Source organism: Talpa occidentalis, unplaced genomic scaffold, assembly GCF_014898055.3.
Source record: "Talpa occidentalis isolate TD23 unplaced genomic scaffold, MPIMG_talOcc4v2.1 talOcc4.10, whole genome shotgun sequence".
In the NCBI taxonomy this organism is placed as follows: domain Eukaryota; kingdom Metazoa; phylum Chordata; class Mammalia; order Eulipotyphla; family Talpidae; genus Talpa; species Talpa occidentalis.
The window spans coordinates 106,534,542-106,548,440 of record NW_023600993.1 but is presented as its reverse complement, the minus strand read 5'-3'; the positions used below and the strand labels follow the sequence as shown (position 1 = coordinate 106,548,440).

Below are 13,899 nucleotides of genomic sequence, written 5' to 3'. Positions count from 1 at the left end.
CCAGTGGCCCAGGGGACGAGCTGCATGGTTTGGCTTCAGTGCAAGAGGCTGGTATCTTCAGCGGCCCTGGTCAGGCCTGACCCCCGCTGTCAGCACACCTGCGCCAGGAGCCCGGCCCGAGTCCCCGGGTTCGTTCAGCCCAGGAAGAGGGGAGAGCTGATCTCCATAAAGAAGCTGGGGGGGGAGCTGTGAGGGTGGGGGCCGCTCAGCCCAGGAAGCGCTGGCATGCCTTCTTCCAGCGGCAGGCGGTGCACCACAGGCCGTGGCCCTCAAGCTGTATACCTTCCGGCACTTCCTGGCTTCACCTCGGGGCTTCCTGGGGTCACACGGGGGCCGGGAGGTAAGGGTGGGCTGGGACCCTCCCTGCCTGGCACCTGCCTCCTCAACACATGCACCTCAGGCTGGCACCAAACTTGCTGGGCAGGGCCGGTGCGCAGGCCCTGACCGCGGGGGGTGGCAGCGGCTCCGGGGGCCCAGGCTGCTCCAGCAGGGGCAGGGCGGGCGACGCCGAGGCCCGCAGGGATCAGGCGGGACAGCCCGCCGGGCAGCATGGCCGGCTCCATGAGGTATCAGTCCTCGCCAACACCCTGCTCGGGCTCCACCTGCGGGGACACAGCCAGGAGCTGGGGGCCCGAGGTGGGCACCCCCCACCCTGCCGGCCCCACCGCACCCCAGGTGCCCCCGGCGGATGTGTCTGCATGCCAGAGGCCGGCCGCAGCACCTTCCCGCAGCACTTCCACGGACACTGGGACAGCATGGGCTGGCAGCTCCGGGAGACAAGGGTGGGGTCAGGACCGCCCAGGCTCACCTTCCTCTTCCCCAGGGCAGGCTCCCCAAGCAGGAAGCGGGCTGCCTCAGTGGGCAGCGGGGGTGTCGGGGTGGCAGGGGAGGGCTGCTCCCTGGCCGGGTCCCAGTCCCAGGCTCCGCGGCCGCCCGCTGTCCGCACCAGGGCCTCCATCCAGGGCTCCACGCCGGGCCCTGCGGGACACAACACGGTCATTCGGAACATGCGCACACGGCGGCCTCCAGGCATCCTCACCCCAGCCGCCGTCCACCCGCTGACAGCGAGCCGGTGGGAGCGGCAGCCGCTTCCTGGCGGGAAGGACAGCACAGAAGTCCAGCCAGGTGGAGTCAGCCAGGGGTCAGCGGCCGGGGCCCAGGCTTGGCCTCAGGGGGCCGCTCTAAGTGTCAGTGTTTGGAAGAGAGCGGCTGGGTAAGGGACACGCAGCTTGAGGGTAGCTCGAGGGTCTTGGGGGAGCAGGTCCTGCCCCCACCCCTACCCCGCCTGGGCCAGGCCTCTCAGCCTCACCTGGACTGAAGGCTGCAGCGGGGACCCCTGGCAGGAGGGGGCTGGTGGACAGGCTGGTGAGGGCTGCGGCAGCCATGACCTCCTCCAGCAGGGCCTTTCCTGGGGGGTTCTGGGGGATGGGGAGAGCTTGGGTGGGGCTGGCAAGTACTCCAGGCCCCTCCCTCGCCCCGCCCCATGTGCAGGCCCAGGCAGGTGTGGACACAGCCTCCCTCACCCAGGCACTGGCCTCTGGCAGGATGCCCAGCTCCACCCAGCTCTCGGGTTCAGAGCCCCAGGTCCCCAGGAACCACAGGAACAGGGTCTGGGCCCGGGTCTCCCTGACCGGCGTCCTCTGCAGCCACATGCTCCTCCAGACCTCCAAGCTGGACGGGCCCCACCGGCGGTGCCAGGCCCTCCCTCCCCCAAATCACACTTTAACCAGGGTGGAGCAGCGGCAGCTGTGGGCCGCGCCAGGCCGGGAGGACGGAGCTCCCGGGGGACGGGGCTGCGAGCAGCTGCCAGTGCCCAGGCTCCCGCGGGCAGGGCCAGAGCGCCCTGCCCCACGCGCCAGCGGGCTGTCCGGCGCCCAGAGGGCGTCAGGCGGGCGGGGAGACGCGGCCAGAAGCCCGAGGTCGGGGCCGGCTCTTCGGCTCTTCGGGGTGGAAGCGGAGTCGCGGCCCCAGGCCGGGGGCGGGCGCAGGCGCCCCATCTCCGCTCCGCTCTGCCGGGGCTGCGGGGCGGCCGAGCGCGCGCCCCCACCCCGCCCGCCCGCCGGCACGAGCGCGCCCACAGGCCTGCAGGCCCGGCCGGCTCCCCTGTGCGCGGGCGCCCCGGCGGGCCCTGGCGGCGTCTGGGGTCCGGCCGCCGCCGCCCACGTCCGTGGAGCCCCGAGGCCCGCGGCCTGCAGCTCCGGCTGCACCCGGCCCAAGCCCACCGCCCGCGGCGGAGCCCCGCAGAGGCCGCGGCCGGGGCACCGCAGCACCCCCGCACCCGCTGGGCTTCGGCCCCCCAATCCCGCAGCGGTTGGCGCCCACGCGCGCCCCGCCGGCCCCACGGACAGGCCGGCCCGACGCGGGCCCCGCCCCAGGCCCCGCCCCAAGCCCCGCCCGAATTCCCGCCCCGGGCCCCGCCCCAGGCCCTGCCCGAATTCCCGCCCCGGGCCCCGCCCCGGGCCCCGCCCAATTCCCGCCCCAGGCCCCGCCCGAATTCCCGCCCCGGGCCCCGCCCCAGGCCCCGCCCCAATCCCCGCCCCGGGCCCCGCCCGAATTCCCGCCCCGGGCCCCGCCCCAAGCCCCGCCCGAATTCCCGCCCCGGGCCCCGCCCCAGGCCCCGCCCGAATTCCCGCCCCGGGCCCCGCCCAATTCCCGCCCCAGGCCCCGCCCGAATTCCCGCCCCGGGCCCCGCCCAAATTCCCGCCCCAGGCCACGCCCCAGGCCACGCCCTAATCCCCGCCCCGGGCCCCGCCCGAATTCCCGCCCCGGGCCCCGCCCCAGGCCACGCCCGAATTTCCGCCCCAGGCCCCGCCCCGAGCGCACCGATTGGCTCGCGCGCCGAATCGACACGCCCAGGGGCCCCGACGCGCTCCCATTGGCCCGCGGCGCCGCGGCTCCCCGGGGGGCTGCCGGCCGCGGGTTGCTCGGCCGCGAGCGCCCCCGCCCCGCGCGCCGAGCCCTCCCTGCCGCCCCGGGCCCGCGGTCCTCTCGGGGAGCGCCCCGCGGCCCCCCGCGACCCCTACGGCGACTCGCCGGGGCCCCGCCCGCGAGGGCCCCCCGCCGCCGACGTCCCGGGGAGGGGAGTCCGCGCGCAGAACCCCCGACCCCTCCCGGGCCTTCCGAGCCGCGGGCGCCGGCCGTGCCCCCCCCCCCCCCCCGGGTGGGAGCCGCGAGAGGCCGGGGCGGCCGGGACCCCGCAGGCCGGCTGCCCTGGCGCTGAAATGTGTGTTGCCAGGGTGCGCGCGTCTGGGGGGCGAGGGGCTGGGGTTGGGGCTAGCCCACCCTGGAGGAAGGGCACGCAGGGCAGCGGGGTTTGGGGACCCTGCCTAGGTGGTGAAGGGGAAGCCGGGGAGCTGCGCCAGGCAAATGCCGCTCAGGCCGGGCAGGGGCTGGGCGGCCAGGCCCGGCCCCGTGCCCCAGCAGCTGCCCTGCGTCGGGGTTCCCGGGCTTCCTCTGGGCTTGCTGACCCTGGAGTACAGGGTGTCCACCTGGAGCAGGAAGGTCCGGGGCGAGCGAGCAGCCAGGACCTCTCTGCCACGCTCACCCCAGCCCGCGGTGAGGTCACCTGGGCCTTCCCCCACTGCAGACCTCAGGGCCCAGGTCTGTGCCTCGAGCTTCTGAAGGCAGGTGACCACACGCGCTTGGCTCTGGCATGGCGGGAGGGCAGCCAGACCCCTGCCTACTCCGCGGGGCTGGCTGCCAGGCTGGCCCAGGGGACAGCAGTGAGGCCCACCCTGGAATAGGTGGCTTCAGGGACGCTGCACAACCCAGGGCAGCACCAGCTGCAACGAGGCCGCCACGGGCATCTCCAGTGGCTCTGGCAGTGGCCGTGGTAGCAGGTCCCTGCTGACAGGCTGCGGGCTGAGTGGGTCAGGGCAGCGGTCACTCGTGGCAGGAGCCAGCCACATCCCCACCCAGCTACCCCGTCCCTCCCACCCAGCTCTGGGGGGCCAGGGCGGCTCCTGCAGCCTGCGGTGGGACTTGCTGAGGGAACAGAGGTGGGGTCATCCCCTGCTGGTCCCATCCTGGCCCTGGGGACACCCTGGTACACACCACTGACACTGTCATCTCAACCCCCCAAGTGGCCTCGGTGCCCACTTCCTGGGGGCAAGAGGAGGCAGAAATGGGGTGCAGGGACGTCGCTGGCAAGACACGGGAGGGTGGCCCCACATCTGCCGGGTGCCCGCCACTCTGGCCACAAGTGTGAAGGCCATGCCCTGGGCGGGGACAGAGCCACCTGCAGCAGGCAGTGCACAGCACCCACAGCCAACGGTGCAGGCCATGCCGCCAGGGGGTCAGCGTGCCATGGGGACCCCATGCCGCCAAACAGCAGACTGCGGAGAAAGATGGGGCCCTGGGCCAGCTCAGGAGCAGGCCTCTCCCTGCGGGCCCACTTCTGCACCCCACACCGCCTGCCCAGCCCCTCCCTCTGGGCGCTCTGTCTCAGCTCATAGGAAACCCTCCCTCCAAAGCCCCTTCCCCACCCCTCAAGGCTGGGGGGGGGCGGCAGGGCTGGGGGCTCTGGTGAAGCTGGCCTCCCCTCCAGTGCTTGCTGGTAAGGGTGACCCAGGTAAGGCCAAGCTTGGTTCACGAGGGCTGGGCAGCTGTACCCGAGCACAGGCCCACTGTGGTCAGTGCAGCCCAAACCCGACACGTCACCTGCAGCCAGGGCTGGGGGGCCTCGGCCCCCCCCCCAGAGGTCGGGCCACAAGGGGCTGGGAAGGTCCTGGCTGCTGCCCCTACCCAGGAGTCCTTCCTCCAACCGTGCTGGGCCTGTGCGCGGCAGGTGGGGCAGGGCCCAGCAGCACAGAGGTGGGGCTGGCTGCCCTTCAGGCTGGCTAATGTGGTGATCTGGTCCTCCCAGACCCCAACCTTCTGCTGCCCCAAGAGGGGCACAGGGGCCCAGCCAGCGGGCAGAGCAGGTGCTCACTAGGCCACGGGCTGCCCACCCCCGGCCGGGGCAGGTGGGGCGGGGCCGCCTAAAGGAGCAGCCCTGCAGCAGCTGCACCCGCAGGAGCCACCACCCGCTGGGCCTGGCACCGCCCCGGCCGCCTCTCCCAGCCAGGGAGCGCTGGGTGCCTGCTCCTCAGCACGCCCCGAGGGACACCCGGGCAGATGCTGGCCCGTGAGGCCTTGGAGCAGCCGGAGCCCGGGCTGGGCACGAGGGAGGGGAGAGAGTCCGTCTCCAGACCCTGCCCGCCGCCCGGCAGAGGCCCCCCAGACAGCAGAGATGCCGGACACGGTAACAAAACCACTTTAATGTCCTTGACGCGGACGCCCCCACGACACTGGCGGGGGACCTTGATGGCAAGTAAGGTCCAGCAGTGACCTCTGCAGCTCCGCCTCCGCTCAGTAGAGTCCACGCCCCGGGCGGCATGAGGCTGAGGTCAGCGGGCCTCTCTGAAGGCAGCGGGCCCTGCTGGGCACCCCTGGCCGGGGGCCCTAGAACTCGGTCATCTTCTTGTGGGTGTCCGCCGTCCTCTGCTCCCGCTGCAGGCCTGCCTCCTGGGCCCGGAGCTGCCCCAGCAGCCGCTGGGCCCCTGCCAGCCGCTCCTGCAGCCGGGCTGCCGTGACACTGTGCCTGGGGAGGACCCGCACGCGTGGGGCCACGGCCATGCACCAGGGCTGCAGCCCTGCCCCTACCCGCCCGGCCAGGGTGAGGCGCTGCCTGTGCCCCAGGCCCAGGCCCCGCCCCTCGGGCCTGCCCCTACCCGCCGGCGTTGCGGGCCAGGGCCTCCTGGATGCCCCGGATGTCCCGCTGCGTCTGCTCCACCTTCTGCTGCGTGTGGAAGAGCCGCAGGTTCAGGGCCCGGCGGGAGCGCTGATCTGCGTGGTACACCTCCTTGCCGCTCTTCCTGCCCGCAGGTGCCACTGCCGCCTCCGGGGCGCCAGGTGCCGGGCCCTGCAGCTTCTCATTGAGGAAGTCAAACACGCTCCGAGGGGGTGGCCGGCCCCCGGGCCCACCCCCGCGCCCCCTGCCTGCCGGGGGCCGCGGGGAGCCAGCCACACTGGGCCTGGGCCTCCTCTGCAGGATGGCAGCGCACTGGTCCAGTGACTTGCCCCGAGGCAGCACCACGGCGTGCACCGGCTCCACCCGCCCGTCAGCGTGGCGGCCTAGACCTGGGGACACAGGGCAGCACTGCCAGGCGGGCACCCTGGGCCAAGCGCAGGCACCCCCACCCGCCACGCGGCGCACACTCACCCTTGCCAGGCTCGTAGCCCATCTTGGCAAGGAGCCGGGAGCCAATGCCCCGTGTGTGCACCTCCCAGCCGCCGAAGGCGGAGCTGCAGGTCCCGCTGGAGGCGTCACTGGGTTCCACCACTGCAAAGGCAGGAAAGTGACTGGGGCGCCGATGACAGCTCTGGGCCCCACGCGGTCCTGGATCTCCATGGACTGCCCAGCAGACCCGGCATGTCACAGGCTCAAGGCAACTCCCGTGGTCGCTCCAGGGTTCCCGACCCAGGCTAAGAACAGACACCAGCCCCATCCGCTGGGCTCCCGCTCCCCCCTTCAGAAGCCACCAGCTCCGGAACAGACCCCTCCCTGCCGTGGCCACATCCCAGCTTCTGCGGCGCCACAATCGCGTCTCCCCCTCCAATCTGGGCCGCAGGGATCTCTGACTGCCCCCGATGCCCTGCTGGCTCTCCCCTCCCCTCCTGCCAGGAGAGCTCCCAGCAGCCAGGCCGGGCCCTGGGCAGCACAGCGCTCACCTCTGGCATAGCTGGAGTCGTCTGCATCGCTGCTGTCCGAGTCCGAGGGCCCCGTGGGCTCCGTGCGCAGAGGGGGCAGGATGCCATCTCCCTCCACCACAGCCTCCTTCAGCAGCAGCGAGTCAAACCGGACGGTGTAGTAACCACCGTCCACATCTGCAGCAGGAAACAGGTAGGCCGTGGCTTGGCGGCCTCCCGGGGCAGGAGCCGCCATGAACACGGGGCAGGCGGGCGGGGGGGGGGGGTTCCGCCCCCGGGACCGAGTGGGGTCCTGCGCCCCACATAGGCTGGGGAGCAGGGGCACGCCGGTGGCCACAGGGCCACGCAGGCTCACCAGTGATGCGCGCTGGGTGCCAGAGGCCGTCCTGCTGCTTGGCCAGACACGCGGAGCCGGCCTGCAGGGAGCTCAGGTCGGGGTCCTGGAAGGGGCGCAGCTCGTCCACAGAGACCACCTGTCCGTGGGAGAATCTGTGGGAAGATGGGACTCAGTCAGGGCCGGCAGGGGGGACCGGAGCCCAAACGCCCGCTGTGGGCCCGCCTGAGGGGATGGCAGCTCCCGAGGCATCTCATCCGGCCCCTGCTTTTAGGGCTAAAGGGGTGGGGCGGGGCCCAGAGCCAGGCCCGGCGCAGACACCACAGTCAGCGGGGCAGGGTACGGAGTGCGCGCCGAGACAGCAGGACACGGGCTGCGGCCCAGCCCCTCCACAGGGGAGGGCACGGCGGGAGGCCCACGGCGAAGAAGGTCGGCTCTGCCCCACAGGAGTGCCTGAGGCCTGGCCTTCACCCCGCCGGGCAGGGAGGCTCAGCGGGCAGGGGTGGGGGGCGTGCCCACGCCCCACGGCAGGCAGATGGCCCGAGAGTCCCTCGCAAGGCTCCTCTTCAGCGACCGTGCGCGGTGCTGCCGCTCCCCCGGGGGGGATGGGCCGTGAGGAGGCGCGAGGAGGGGTCGTGGGGCAGGTGGTGGCTGTGCAGGCGAAGGGAGGAGGTCACGTCGGGGCAGCGTGGGGCGGGTCCTGGGGTGGCTGGTAGAGCTGCAGCCCCCCCGAGCAGGGACCGGGCTGCTGCGGTCTACGCCTGCGTGCCCCACGCTTGCCTCACCTGACGAGATAAAGGGCCCGCTGTGTGCCTGCCAAGTGTCAGGGGGGCCCCGCATCCCCCAGTCTGCCTCAGGGAGACGGGGCAGAGATCGGGGACCCTGAGCAGGGAAGACACCCTGTCCTGCCAGCAACCAAGGAAGCCTGGGGTGCTGCAGGCCACTCCCCCAGCTCTCGCGGGGCGCAAACCCACGTCAGATGCTACGTGCACCCCCACAGGCAAGACCTAGATGGCGGGGGAAACAGGCCCTGCGGGAAACTGACGCCAGCTCCCCCCCTGCAGCCGCCCAGCGGCCCAGGCACAGGCTGGGGACGGACGGGGACGGGCTGAGCAGTGTGGGCTCCCACGGGGAACGCGACGCGGAGGGGAAGGGAGGCAGCTGTCCCGGTCCTGCTACCAGGGCCTGGTGACCGGCGCATGGGCAAAGCCGGCTGGAAGCCGCCAGCGGTGCGGGGCCGCTCACTGAGACGCGGGCACACGGCACCACGCGCGGCCCCCGCGTCTGAGCCACCGATGCCCCGGAGACACGGACGGGACAGTGGGGGTCAGGGCAGACACAGGGAAGTGCCCCCTGAACACAGCGGGGAGGCGGTGTCCCCAGGGCCGGCAGCTGTGCCCTGATGGGGTGGGGGCGGGGAGACGGGCTCCGGACCCCGCAGGACGGGGAGCCAGACCTTCCAGCACCCAGTCACCTCAAAGACAAAGTATCTACAGGAGAGTTCCACCCTCCTCCCCGAAGCCGTGGAGTGGGGGCGGGCCGCAGCGGCAGACGTGCCGGCCTGCGCCGGCGGGCGGTCACCCCAACCCCGCGCGGCTAAGGTGGGGCCCCAGAGGGAGCAGGGTCACCCAGGGCCTCGGTGCGGGCAGCGGGGTGCGGGCAGGAAGCGCCGGCCCGGCCGGTGCCCGGGGGAAGGCCCGGGCCAAGGCCAGGAGGCTCGGGCAGGCAGGCCCATCCCGCCGGGCGGCCGCCCTTCCGACTCCCCGCCCCAGCGAGCCCCGCGGCCCGGCCGGCGGTTACCTGCAGTTCTCCTTGAAGCGGCACTTCCCCTCCAGGAAGAACGGGCAGGGCTTCAGCGCGGCGTGCGTGGGGTACAGGCAGAGCACCCGCGCGCCGGCCGCGCCGCCCTCGGCCTCGGCGGCGCCCACCACCATGGCGTTGTGGTACTCCAGGGCGCCCCAGGCGCTGCGGAAGGGCGCGCTCACCTTCCGCCCGCTCCGCGCCGGCTCCTCCGCCGCCCGCGGGGCCTCCCGGGCGGGCCCAGGGCTGCCGGGGGCCTCCCCGGCTTGGGGCTCGGGGCCCGGGGCCGCGGGGTCCGGCGCGGCCCCGGGCTCGGCCTCCGGGAGGGCCGGGCCGTCCGCGGCGCCCGGCGCGGCCGGCGGGCGGCTCCGGCGCACGGACAGCAGGCTGGCCTCGGTCAGCGCGATCAGCTCCTGCAGGTCGCCGCGCAGCCGGCGCAGGTCGGCCAGCTCCGCGGGGTCCGGGCCGGCGCGCAGGGCCCGCTCCACCTGCCGCAGCTGCGCGTCGTGCGCCCGCAGGGCGGCCCGCAGGCTGGCCTCGTCCATGCCGGCCGGCGGGCGGCCCGGCGCTGCGGGGGGCGGCGCGTGAGCCCGCGCCCGGCGCCCCGGCCCGCGCCCCCGCGGCGCCCCGCGCCCCCCGCGCGCCGCCGCCGCCGCCCGCCCGCGCCCCCGGGCCCCGGCCCGCTCGCCCCGACCGCGGCTGCCCCGCCCCGGCCCGCTCGCCCCGCCGCCCGGCCTCCGGCCGCCGCCATAGAGCCCGCCTCACCGGCTAGAGCGGCCCGCGGCGCTTCCGCCCGCCGCCGGAAGTGGCTGGCGCGGGGGCCGCCGGGACGGCTGCGCGGCTCCCGGGCCGGCGTCCCGTCGGCGCGGCGCGGGGTCGGCGCGGGGTCGGCGCGGGGTCGGCGCGGGGTCGGCGCGTCCGGCGCGCGGCGGCCCGGCCACTCGGAGGCCCGCGGAGCGCGGCGGCCGGGCGGGGAGCGGGGAGCGGGGGCCCGCGGAGGGCCGCGCCGGCGGGATGTACACGCTGCTGTCCGGCCTCTACAAGTACATGTTCCGGAAGGACGAGTACTGCGTCCTGATCCTGGGCCTGGACAACGCGGGGAAGACGGTGGGCCGCGCCCCGGGCGGACGGACGCGCCGGGGGTGCTGGGCGGCGGCGGCTGGCCCGGCTGACCCGGCCGCTGTCCCCGCAGACCTTCCTGGAGCAGTCGAAGACGCGGCTCAGCAGGAACTACAGGGGCGTGAGCCTGTCCAAGATCACCACCACCGTGGGCCTCAACAGTAGGGCCGGGGCCGGGGCCGGGGCCGGGGCCGCGGGGTGGGTCCCCGCTAGGTTTGGCGCCCGGGGTGCTGCGGGCCGCAGGGCCCCTCAGTGCCGTCTCCTCTCCCCAGTCGGCACGGTGGATGTGGGGAAGGCCCGCCTCATGTTCTGGGACCTGGGCGGGCAGGAGGAGCTGCAGTCTCTGTGGGACAAGGTAAGAGATGCCTGGTGCGGGCTCTGGGGCGTCCCTCCCGCGCCGCCCCCGCCCCGGGGCGCCCCACTTGGCCAGGTATCTGCCGGTGGCTTCCCGGCCGCTCTGCTCTGAGGCCCCGTCCACCCAGGGTTCCGCAGCCGCTCTTCCAAAAGCCCTTGCCTGGAGGTTTTGTTGCTGTGGCCAGAGCAGACCCTGCGAGGGCCACTTCTCCGCAGGTCTGAGCCCTCGAGGCCCTCCCTCCATTCCGCCTCGGCTCCTTGCCTGCCCTGGGAAGGGTCCTCCAGGGCTCCTGCAGTTTCTCTTTTGGCAGGTGGTGAGCATTTCTGAGACTGCAATGGGCTGCTTGTCGCCCCTCTTGTGCCAGGCCCTGGGTGCCCGCAGTGGGCTGGATGCCAGCCTCCTCCCTGGGGTGACCCCTCCTGATGGGCCGGTGGGTGGTCAGCCAGTACAGAGGGCAGCATGTTACTCCCACAGCCTCTGGGGCCATGCCAGGCCTGAGAGCCCAGGAGCTGATTCCTGGCTTGACCCCAGCAGTGGGTAACACTTCCCTGCCCTGAGCTCCCCCAGAGCATCCGCTCCTGCCCGACTTCCAACCAGGATGGCAGCCTCTGCTCTGTGGCCAGGTTGCTGGGGTCCTCTGCCTCCACTTAAGTCAGACTGAGGCCGAGCTGAGCCGGGAGCGCTGGTCACGGCCCCAGGCCCCAGCAGTGAAACTAGTTCTGGTGCTGTAGTTGGCCAGGGTCTCGAGAGCAGAACCCATGGCAGAGGTTGGGGAGCAGGATGGGTGTTGGGGAGCAGAACCCAGGAAGGGAGCTGAGAGAACACAGGGCCAGCGGGGAACAGGCACGTTCAGGCTGCGGTGGGCCAGCAGGGAGCCTTGGGGGATGCTCAGTGTCCACTGTTCAGCCATGCTGGCCGCCCCAGGATCCGCTGAAGTCAGCGAGAGGCCAAGGGGACGTCCATTGGGTGTAAGGCCCTGGTGGCCACCAGCTCTCCTACCCACTCGTGCTGTGCCTGCTTGAGCCCGCTCCTCTGCCCCACCCCCCAGAATGCAAGGCACCAGGGCATTTGGCTCGCTGACGGTGATCAGCCTGGGTCAGGGCCCATGGGCTGCGGGTGGTGGGAGGCTGGGGGCAGCCACAGCTGTTCCTCCACGCCATGCTGCCCTGGGCCCTGGTCGCTCCTGTCTGTCTTGCCCCGGGGCTGCTGTGTTCCAGCTGCTTCCTCTCCCTGCCTCCTCCTGGACCAGTGCTTAAGCATGGGGGGGGGGTCCCCGTGGTCCCCGCTGCAGCTGGCCCAGGCTGTGCCCTGCTGGCCTGGACCCTAGCATCACTGGGGAACAGAGTTGCTTTCTGTGGGTGGCTGCCCTGGCTCCTTGGCGGCCTTCGCTCATGGCTGCCCAGCTGGGCAGGAAGCCCCAGTTGCACCCACCTTCGCCGGCCCCTTGGCCCGGCCCCGCCTCTCATGTGGCGTCATCAGGCTGGGGCAGCTGAGATGGCACCGGGCACTGGCGTGGCTGGACCGTACCGGCTCAGCGCCCCTCTGCCCTCAGTACTACGCGGAGTGCCACGGCGTCATCTACGTCATCGACTCCACGGACGAGGAGCGGCTGTCGGAGTCCAAGCGGGCATTCGGTAGGTGCAGCTGGGCGGGGCCAGAGGGCGATCAGTTCAGTTCACATGCCGGAGCTGGCCGTGGGGGGCCCTGGGTCTGCCCTCGGGTGGGTAAAGGGGTTCAGAACCATCTCCACCCTTCCCAGAGAAGATGGTCACCAGTGAGGCACTGGACGGCGTCCCCATCCTGGTGCTGGCCAACAAGCAGGACGTCGAGGTGAGCCTCCACCCGCGTGCGCCATCTCCGGTCACCAGGCGTGCGGGTGCTTGTCCAGGGGCCACCGCCCTCCCCACACACGGCCCTCTCCTGAGAGAGGTGGCTGCGGCCTGTCCCTGTTCTGGCTGTCCACTCTGCAGGCCCAGGGGCTCTTCCTCTGGGGAGAAAGGACCCAGTGCTGACCCCATCCGCCTGTGCTCTCGGGGGTGGCCACGGCCCCCATCCCTGAAGACCTGGGGCCACAGGGCGGGGCCCCCCGCAGCCACATTAGCCTACCCAGGCCTTTAGCCGACCGGTTGCTGAGGTGGCCGCGGGCCCTTCCCTTCTGGCCTGTGGCGCTGCCTCCCTGCTGCCTCACCACTGGCCGAGGCCACCCGTGCAGGCCCCCAGGCCACCTGCTCTTAGCGCCTGCCTCCCACAGCCCTGCCTCTCCATCCCGGACATCAAGACGGCCTTCAGTGACTGCGCCTCCAAGATCGGCCGCCGTGACTGTCTCACCCAGGCCTGCTCAGCCCTCACTGGGTGAGTGGGGTGCCCTCTGCAGGCCGGGCCCAGCTGGCCCCACCTGACACACTACTGTTTCCACAGCCAAGGGGTGCGCGAGGGCATCGAGTGGATGGTGAGGTGCGTGGTGAGGAACCTGCGCCGGCCCCCGCGGCAGAGGGACATCACCTAGGCCAGCCCCGCCCACCGGCCCCCTGGCGGCAGAGGGTCATCACCTAGGCCGCCCCGCCTGCGCCCCGCTGCTGTGTATGAACCGGGCTCGGGTTTTCTCTAAGACAAACCTTTCTGTGTCCAAAGTCGTGTGGGCATGCGGAGGCTTCTGCGGAGGGGAGTGGGGGCAACTGAGCTGGGCAGGTGTTGCTGGGGTGCCCCGGCTGCCTCCGGCCTGAATGCAGGCCTTGCAGTGGGTAGGGTGCCTGGCCGGGAATGGGGCCCGCGGCAGCTGTCGCCATGGACGGCGCTTCAGTCGCCCCCGTCTCACTTGGACAGAGACCTGGTCCGCAGCTGCGAGGACCAGCCGAAGCCCCTGGTCCTGGCAGTGGCCCTAGGGGGCCCCACATGGCTGGCCTCAACCCCAGGGAGGGAGGTGTGCCCCAGCCAGGTGTGGGGTGGCATCTCTCCACCATGCAGCCACTGGTGGCCACCTGGGCGTGGGGCAGGGGCTGGTGGTGCGCCTGGCCAGGCCCCAGTTTGTGCCAGCAGTGGGCACCTGTGGGCCTGGCAGAGGGAGCTCGTCCCAGGAGTCACAGTGGCCCTGGCGCCTTGGCTCTCCTCCCCAGCATCGGGGGCTGCCTGGCAGGGGGCAGGGCCTGTCGGGCGGGGTCTTGCTCTGGCCCAGAGCTCAGGGTGATTCTCTCCACCCCACACCCGCCTGTGGGCCCAGGGGCAGGGATTTCTGGGAAGGGGGTGAGTCAGGGCTGGGGTGGGGCTCTAGCCCCCGGTGCTCGGCGGTGGTCCTGGGCTGGGGGGAAGGCCTGGCCCGCCCTGGGGGGAGCTACCTTTCCCAGAAAATACCTGGGATGCCAGGGCAGGACAGACCCTCCCCTCCTGGGAAGTCTCCTGCCTCTGGGGGTGGGTGGAACTCCCGGGGGATCGTAACTCCCGGGGCTCCGCGTTTCCTTCATGCACACCTTCGCCAAGCGCAGTGGACATGGCAGAGTTTCACAGAAGGGCTTTATAAAAATAAATTTTCTGACGAGCCTGTTGGAGCGTCCATTGGAGCAGCTGGGGGCGCTGCGCTCCGGTGTAGGAAAAACGGGCGCGCGGG

The 13,899-nt window shown here is 72.6% G+C and overlaps 3 protein-coding genes across 6 annotated transcripts; 1 reads left to right on the top strand and 2 right to left on the bottom strand.

The window, feature by feature from the left end:
• Positions 1-549: 549 nt before the first annotated feature.
• On the bottom strand, positions 550-1,778 carry SLC2A4RG (SLC2A4 regulator). The gene is made up of 3 exons (XM_054698730.1): positions 1,310-1,778; positions 809-978; positions 550-602 (listed from the first exon to the last, which is right to left on the bottom strand). The coding sequence occupies exons 1-3, from the start codon at positions 1,650-1,652 to the stop codon at positions 570-572; spliced, it is 546 nt and encodes a 181-aa protein (XP_054554705.1). The 5' UTR covers positions 1,653-1,778; the 3' UTR covers positions 550-569.
• Positions 1,779-5,221: 3,443 nt separating this feature from the next.
• On the bottom strand, positions 5,222-9,369 carry ZGPAT (zinc finger CCCH-type and G-patch domain containing). 3 transcript variants are annotated; one of them, XM_037521857.2, is made up of 6 exons: positions 8,825-9,369; positions 7,046-7,179; positions 6,712-6,867; positions 6,203-6,394; positions 5,712-6,120; positions 5,222-5,581 (listed from the first exon to the last, which is right to left on the bottom strand). In XM_037521857.2, exons 1-6 carry the CDS (start codon positions 9,367-9,369, stop codon positions 5,443-5,445), a joined length of 1,575 nt encoding a protein of 524 aa, XP_037377754.1. In that variant the 3' UTR covers positions 5,222-5,442. The 3 variants fall into 3 exon arrangements, with proteins under 3 accessions (XP_037377754.1, XP_037377759.1, XP_037377763.1); XM_037521862.2 differs by having other exon boundaries at positions 6,203-6,322; XM_037521866.2 differs by having other exon boundaries at positions 6,203-6,322; positions 6,742-6,867.
• Positions 9,370-9,796: 427 nt separating this feature from the next.
• ARFRP1 (ADP ribosylation factor related protein 1) lies at positions 9,797-13,885 on the top strand. Of its 2 annotated transcripts, XM_037501362.2 has the most exons (7): positions 9,797-9,931; positions 10,017-10,104; positions 10,216-10,298; positions 11,851-11,932; positions 12,058-12,128; positions 12,550-12,650; positions 12,717-13,885. In XM_037501362.2, exons 1-7 carry the CDS (start codon positions 9,839-9,841, stop codon positions 12,802-12,804), a joined length of 606 nt encoding a protein of 201 aa, XP_037357259.1. In that variant the 5' UTR covers positions 9,797-9,838; the 3' UTR covers positions 12,805-13,885. The 2 variants fall into 2 exon arrangements, with proteins under 2 accessions (XP_037357259.1, XP_037357268.1); XM_037501371.2 differs by lacking the exons at positions 12,550-12,650; positions 12,717-13,885 and having other exon boundaries at positions 12,063-12,121.
• The last annotated feature ends 14 nt before the right edge of the window (positions 13,886-13,899 follow it).